The sequence below is a fragment of the Fistularia commersonii genome, chromosome 8 (assembly GCF_037954325.1).
Source record: "Fistularia commersonii isolate RoL2024-O1a breed Wild chromosome 8, RoL_Fcom_v1.0, whole genome shotgun sequence".
Classification (NCBI taxonomy): domain Eukaryota; kingdom Metazoa; phylum Chordata; class Actinopteri; order Syngnathiformes; family Fistulariidae; genus Fistularia; species Fistularia commersonii.
In genome coordinates, this window is record NC_141291.1 from 18,622,387 (window position 1) to 18,630,128 (window position 7,742).

At 56.1% G+C, this 7,742-nt stretch overlaps 1 protein-coding gene across 2 annotated transcripts; it reads right to left on the reverse strand.

Annotated features, from left to right (window-relative positions):
* Positions 1–462: 462 nt before the first annotated feature.
* fosl2 (FOS like 2, AP-1 transcription factor subunit) lies at positions 463–6,470 on the reverse strand. Of its 2 annotated transcripts, XM_086151514.1 has the most exons (4): positions 6,091–6,469; positions 4,430–4,684; positions 4,201–4,308; positions 463–3,185 (listed from the first exon to the last, which is right to left on the reverse strand). In XM_086151514.1, the coding sequence occupies exons 1-4, from the start codon at positions 6,217–6,219 to the stop codon at positions 2,601–2,603; spliced, it is 1,077 nt and encodes a 358-aa protein (XP_086007640.1). In that variant the 5' UTR covers positions 6,220–6,469; the 3' UTR covers positions 463–2,600. The 2 variants fall into 2 exon arrangements, with proteins under 2 accessions (XP_086007640.1, XP_086007641.1); XM_086151515.1 differs by lacking the exon at positions 4,201–4,308 and having other exon boundaries at positions 6,091–6,470.
* Positions 6,471–7,742: the final 1,272 nt, after the last annotated feature.

The following is a 7,742-nucleotide window of genomic DNA, read 5'->3' on the forward strand; positions in this document are numbered from 1 at the left end:
TGCTGTATCCAAGTATCCATGCTGTATTTATTTCAGCTCCCCCATAACCACAGGATGGCACTAAAGATTCATGCTACCGCTTGAGCACAGCGCCATGAGCAAGGATGAGGTTTTCTGATCGGCGCTGACCGATGGATGGAATGAAATACCGGCACTGGGGTCGGCGATAACTTAGGGAGTGTCAGACGAGGTATTTTCCTTGAGGAAGTGAGGTATCTGTAAGTAATTCGCTCGAGCTCTTGGAGCAGAAAGGGTATGAAGAGACAATGTCCGATACACCGTTGCGCCTAAGGAACAACGCCGCTCTACGCTCAGATATGCAATCGCACGTCGAGTTGTAGAAGTTGAACTTTTTGACAGCGATATTCAAAATCCTCCCATCAAATCTGGAAACCCGATTGTCTTCAGAAGAGCTGCTGATCCAGAAATACAGGAAATATCAGGAAACAGCGACAACTCCAGTCCAAGATCAAAGGGTTTTTATTATTATTCATTTAAATTAACAAACACTGCTATACATATTGCTGTTTTTATTAATTTTGAATCATTTTTGACAGTTAAAGCATTTGAAAATAGTAGTTGACACAGACGACAGACAGAGACGGTACAGTAGAAGATCTACAGTCAATGGCTTTTCTAAGAGAATCTCAACATATAGAAACGTCCGATTCAGAAACAACGGAGGCTTTTTTTTTTTCAAATCACGTAACACGTTTTGTCGTCTAAGATCGGAGACCTTTTTTCATTGCATCCAAACAAAACACAACACAACCAAATGATAATCCGCCAACGTGTCCTCTCCGAACCGACGACAGCCGCTCGTCCTGAATCAAAAAGTCAATTTTCTGCCTCCGGGGCAACAAAAGTCTTCCAGTCGCAACTCGATTTCCGAATTCAGCAAGAGGGTCCGGGCAAAGACGACACCTCCCTTTTCACCCCTGACATAGAATTCATTAGGAATGTTTGAAGTGAACACAAAAGTCCCAGATGTCACTGTTCTGTCCCTCTCAGTGCACAGAAAATCAAACCCTCATCCCTGCAAGACATGAAAAAAAAGTCTTTAAAAAGAAGTGCTTCACAGAACTCCAGAGATACCAGGTGTTCTCCAGGCGCCCTCTCTCTCCTGTCAGACCAGCTGTATAGAGTCTTCTGATCCCTTCCTTATTATAATAAAGTAAACTCCTCACTGCTTCTAGTCCTTGTTGGAGCCAGGAAGGCTTCCACCAGTGGACCTTAACACCAAGTACCTGGACGATGGCTAGTGCCTGCGCGCTCAGCAAAGGAAACAAAGTTTGACTTCAACTCAGATGTGTTGACCTCTAAGAGTGACAGATTTACAAACAGCAAAAAAAGAGGTGTTGGCCCCGGTGGCTATTTACCGAATCCCTCCTTTAGAGACAATAACAAACAGAGTACAAGATTGCATGTGTCTGGCTTTGTGAAAGCTAACCTGCCTTGCTGCAGGGAGGGGGGGCAGAGTTGAGCAAGGTAAGATCTTTATTCACAGAATGAATGTCAACGGAAACTGCAGAATCTGATGGAAGAGGGATTTTTCTTTTTTTTTTTTTTTTTTTTTTAACTTTTGTGTTGGATCAGAAATATGGGAAGTGAAAGGCAAAGCTCTTAGAGACGTGACATAAATAACTGATGAGGTTTAGTACCGACGCAGCGAGCCTTTGGCTGGACCGCACCGCCCCTGCAGTCCTGTGATTGGTTTCCACTACACATGAGAGAAATCCCTGACATCACTGTAAATCACATACACTTTGTCATCAACATGTTCAAAGATCAGGTACAGAATCACCGAGGAAAAGCACACCGATACTACTGTAGTCAAGCCACAATGGCAAAAGAGAAGGAATAGAGTACTGAGGAACTAGTCATTGATTGAATATTGGCTCGTATCCTTTGCAACACTGAGAAGGAGTGGGTCAGCCTCTGCGGGACCACGCTGCTTTTCTACAGGCGTGTTGAGGAGAGGACGAAGTCTCAAAAAATGCATTTCAAACGTTCTCGGCGCAGGTCGTAAATACGGTCCGAGACGGAGAACGAGACGCCGACGCGCTCCCGGACGGAGGTCCGAGTGCGCGGGGTGCGACAGGACAGATCCAAAAAAGGGTAAAAGACGGAGGAAGTCTCTGCTCGGCTCGGGCCTCTCCTCGGGCGCTCCGGCAGAACGCTGACCTCGCTTGGCGATTTATTGATTCATCTTGGCGGAGTGCAAGTGTTGACCACATGGCTTTTAATTACATTTCTCAAAAATATATATATATATTTAAATCACAAACACACTCTGGTCATTTGAAGTCATCTCAACTCACGACGGCCAGGCCGGACGCGGCCTCTCCCGATGAAACGCCATCGGCCCCGGAAAGGAGAAGACGCCGTGAAGTTGAAATGGCGATGGGTGTCGCTCGGCGGGCGCGGACACGCTTTTACGGGTAGAAAAATATCACGCTGAGGAGGAACACGGGGAAAGACGCAGCGTAGCCCTTGCGAAGGGGGAGCGGCTCACACGGTCAGCTTGGTCTGGACTTCGATGTGCTCTTGGGTTGTTCCTCGTGTCGACTCGGGCCACAGTGTTCGTTTCCCGGCCCCCCTCAGAGGGCCAGCAGGGTGGGGGAGTTGAGCGAGTCTGACGACTGGTCGCCGCTGCTGCTGCTGCGCCGGTGGGCCTTGGAGCAGGACTCGGAGGAGGGCGAGGGGCTCTCGGGTTCCAGCATGCTCGGGTAGGTGAATATGAGGCTGGGGGCGTTGGGCGTGGCGGCCGGGGTGGACGCCGCCACCACCGGCGTGTTCAGGCTGTCTCCGTCTGTACAGTACATCCCTCCGATGCCGCCGCCGCCGCCCAGACAAATGGGTTTGATGACTGAGCGCTGGGGCTTCCCCACCTCCTCCTCCATGTCCTCCGGCTCCTGCTTGACAACCACCTGGTTCATGTGACCCCGGGTGGCCATGTTTGGGCGCATGGTCAGAGGGAGCGGAGCGCACTGCTGGTGCGGGTGCTGCTGCTGCTGCTGCTGCTGCTGCTGCTGGTGCGCCGGTGGCGCATGGCGCTCCTCGGTGGGCAGCTTGCAAACAGGGTTGTGGGCGACCAGCATGAACTCCAACTTGTCCTTCTCCTTCTGCAGGTTCTCGATCTCCTTCTGCAAGTCGGCTTTCTGCCCCTCTAGTTTCTCCGTCTCCTGCTCGGAGAGAAGGAAACAGCTGGTGAGCAACGAGGACTTTCATAGAGATTTCGCCGAAGAGACAAGGGCGCAGGCGGTCCACCGAGCAGGCTAGACGAAGGCGCGAGATTCAGCGAGATGATGTCGAGAACGGAGAAAATCTCCAGCCGGTGATCCCGAATTACCGGTTCCTGTTCTAAGAGACGGCAGAAGAGGGCACTGTTTCCCAAACCTGGACGGCTTCGCCGCGCGGCTGAACCGCAGGCAGCACATTGAAACTAAAGTTCCCCCCGAACCTCCTACATCTACAACACTTCCTCACCCAGACCTCCTCTGCCGGAGCCTCGGAGAAGACCCGCATGCCATTGGCGTGTCACCGGCTGCAAACGCGAAGCCACGCTGACGTGCTGTCTGAGACCTTTGACTCAAGGGCAAAGGTATGAGGAAGTAGTTGAGGAGGAGGCAGGAGAGGAGGTGCCAGAGTGTGAAAGCCGACGATATCGACCAAAGAGGACACTTCGTTTCACAGGAAGCGGCCACTTCCTTATTTGGAGATTTACAAATACGCATGTTAAAGCCAGGGTGAATTTCCGCCCTGGAAGCCGAGGCTGCGGCGTCTGTGTGTTTGTGTGTGGGATTCCGAGACGAGCAATTTGCCCGTTGCACTAAATGTCCCGCATTCATGGAGACGGCTGCCTACAGCGAATTCCATTCCTGGGAGTTCTAAAGGTCTGACAAGCTCAACCTCACTGTAAATCGGTAATTAGTCCATTTAGATGCAGTTACTGTCTGCGTCCCCAGCTGCCGGAGACAAAAAGCCTTTGAGCCTTTCCTGCCGCGCTGCAGCTCAGAGTCAAACCAGTAACGCCAGCTCGTAGCTTTGGGTGGAGCTCAGCGGCTCCTCAGAAGCCCGGGCGACCGACAGACACTCGCGAACACGTCGCCCCTTTGTGCTTCTCCTCTGCACAAATCATTTCTTTTCCGGCTTTGCCCAGAAGATCCGAGGGACTCTGCCCCACAGCCCTCCGCTCACCCCTTGAAGCATTTCGGTGAGCTCCCGTCTGCGGTTACGGCATTTGGCGGCGGCCAACTTGTTCCTCTCACGCCTCACCCTCCTCTTCTCCTCTTCCTCCGGGGTGAGCTGAGGGTGAAACAGAGCAAACGGGGCGGGTGAGACGAGTCGCCCGAGCGGGAACGATAACGGGAGCTGGTTCTACAGCCTGCGAGCGGAGCCGCGAAAGATAGCTTTCCGGAACCTCTACCTGCTCGTCCCTCTTGCGTCGCCCTCTGGCGTCTCCGATGGAGCGGATGACGCCGGGACGGGCCAGCGTGTTGTGGCCCAGCAGCCCCGGTCCGTTGCTCAGGTGATGGCTGTAGGGGTGGGAGCGGGAGTAGGGGTTGGACATGGAGGTGATGACGGTGGGCTGCACCATCCACTGAAGGTCTTGGCTCGTGGTGATTGCATTGATCGTGGGGATGAAGGCACTGTTGGAGCCGGGCATGTCGACCCTGTACTTCTGGGAGGCAGAAAAAAGAAATGCGGTGAGGCGTTTTCAGAGAGCAGGGTGGCATCCGCATGTACGGGCATGAACCTGGAGGCGAGGACCGGCAAGAGGCCCGCACCGACGACGGATCGCATCAGACGCCCGCGCTTTTTCCACGAGATCACCGTTCGGTCCCCGGGTGCGTGCGGACCCCACGGAGGAGGGAAGCCAGAGGTGTCCTTTGCGGGGACCCCCACTCTGAGGGTCCCCGCCGACGTGGCGCCCGGCCTCCTCTCCGGCTGGATTTCAGCGCTTTGGCTTCTGAAGCCTTAAAAAGGATCCAAAGGTGTTTGGGATCCTCTCCACATCGTGAGGAGAGCAGACAGCCCTTCACAATAGAGGCATGTCGGTTGAGCTGAACATGTTCGAACGTGCGTGAGCAAACCTTGGACCGGACCCACGAAGGTTTCTGTGGACTTCCCAGTAGAGCGCGTAATTGACGCACGTCCTGAAATCCCTTCCATCCCCGACTTTCCGCAGGGCCTCCTGCGGCCTCCCGGCGCGGTGACTCACCGTGGACGGGATTTGGTAAACACACGTGAAGAACGCGCACAATTCCAGTAAACCGACGCTCGCCCAGCCCTGACGGGACGCGCACTTCTCCTGAATTACGTGAGCAGCCGCTTTGGAGCCGGCCTTCAAAATAAGAGCTGGTTATGCAGGGGGTGGGGGGTGGGGGGGGCGAATAAACCCGGAGACACGGCGGCGGCGGACACGTCTGTCTGACCTGAAAATGGGGAAAATGTCAAGTTCGTGTTTGCGACATAAATGGGAAGAGAACCCGCTGGGAGATCATTTAGAGATCGTCGAGAGAAGATCCGGCCAGCTGAGACCGAGTCTACGAAACGCCGTGTGAGCCGTGGCAGGACGCGCCGCCCGCGGCTCTCCTGCTCCTCTGCGGATGAAACGACGGTTTTCACAGGAAAGATATGAACCGGCGGCTTCGGCGAGATCTGCGGTTTAGGATAAGGGGAAAACACTAAACGTCTCCTGGTTTGTGACCTCCGGAGGAACATGGACCTCCGGGAGCTCAACCCGTCTGGAAAGGACGGCGTCAGCGGGAACCGACGGCTGCCGAAGGCTGTGGCCGCCGCGGCAGCCTGTTGCACATCGAGTACCCACATAACCCCCGGGAGCCCCCGTTAGCCCCAGAGCGGACTGCTGGTTCCGGGTTCGGTCTGGGTACATGCAAAGTTCGCGGAGGAAAATGAGCCCGTCGGTCACGTTCATAACAGCGGAAGGCGGCGAACAGCGGCTCCGGACCCGGCCGCGGGGTCCAGACGGGAGTCCGTCTGACGGCTTTCAACGAGCCGCCGTTTGAGGGCCATGCAGGTCTCCGTTCCTGGGGGATTCGGGGGGTTTCGGACCGCCGGGGTTACCTGGTAGCCTGAGGTAGAGATCGGACTGCCGATCGTGCTGCTGCCGCTGGTGAAGGACTCTGGCTGGGCCGGAGAGGTGCTGCTGCCGCGGGACGAGGTGTCGTAATTCCCGGGGTAGTCCTGGTACATGGTCCGGGTGAGGAGAAGGTCGGGGGGGGGGTGACGTGGAGCCGGACGGCGGCGTTAAATCCCCGGGAAAATCCTCCGGCTGGAAATCCAGGGAGGACCAGGTGTCACGGGTGGCCTTCTGGTTCCGGATCTTCTCAGGAGTCCGGGTGACTCACAGGTAAACAGTCTCCTCTCCGAACCCCCCCGAACTGGCGGTTCCGCTGCGCTCGCCAAACTTCTCCGGTGACTCACTCCAATGGCACCGGCGAGACCCGCACGCGCTTTTCAACGGGGAACGCGCTGACGTCACGGCCGGGCGTCGCCACTCCTCCCGGGGAGGGGTGGGTCCGGACCAAGCCGCGGACGGGAGGGACAGGCGGCCGCCGTTTCCCCTCAGTCCGCGGACCGAGGAGGAGCGGAAGCGGCGTTCGGAGAGCGCCGCCGCCGCCGAAGCCGCGCTACCGGGACGTGGACCGCCGCCCGCTTCAGCGGCCAGCCCCCTCGCCGGACACCTTCCTTCGGCCGCCGTGAGCCGGTCCGCTGACGCGGGGCTCCGAAAATGGGCAGTGACGTCAGCGGCGCGAGCGGGTTTCCTTGGCGAAAAACGCGCGCGACTCGGGAGGGATTCCCCCCACCACCACCACCACCACCTCGCGCGCCGATCCACTTCCTGTTAAACCCGGAAACGACCGGACGGACGGACGGTCCCTCGGAGACGTGCGTTTGTCGTCACATCCGGTCGCGGGTCCAAACAGACCTGCTTCCTGGAGGGGGGGGGAGACGGGTTCGGATCCGGATGTCATGAGCCTCCATCAGCGCACCGATCCGGAACTCCCCCGCCCTTAGGCCCCCTCGCAGATGTTCGATCAATTCCTCCGTGAATGATATTAATCGGTGATTAATATTTATCAGCTGCCGGCGGTTGCTAAGCGACGCCCCCCTCCGCCCGCAGCAATGTAATCTGCCACAATCCCGTAATTAATGCAACCTGATTGGAGACGCGCCCGTCGGCAGGGGGCGGGGCTCCGAGACGGGCTCCGTTCCCATTGGCCCGCGGCTTTACGTGCACGACGAGCACAAACAAACGGAGACGCCCGTTCATCAAACATGCAGCCAGGAAGTTCTTTACTCCCCACGCCTTATCACCTTCTCCGGTTCACATCACCTCCTTCACCCGGAACGCAAGGCACCTGCAGCTGGGTTGAGGGCCAAAGGATGCAACAGGTCACTGATGCACCCCTAAGAGCAGCACACACTCTGCAGTGTGTGTGTGTGTGTTTCAAAATAAAAGGCAAACGGACCAAAGAGATTTTGAAGTGTGAGAAGAAGTGGAGCAAGAGCGCAAAATGTGAAGACAAGCGCCGGTGAGGAGGACAAACGGGAATTAGAGGACATGTGGGAGGGTCACACCTGCGGGTCATTTTACTCGACCTCTGATTTGTCCTCGGATGTTGTCAACTAGATAATCAGTGGATGGAGAAAAGCTCCCTCCTCTCTCTCTCTCTGTCTCTCTCTCTCTCACACACACACACACACACACACAC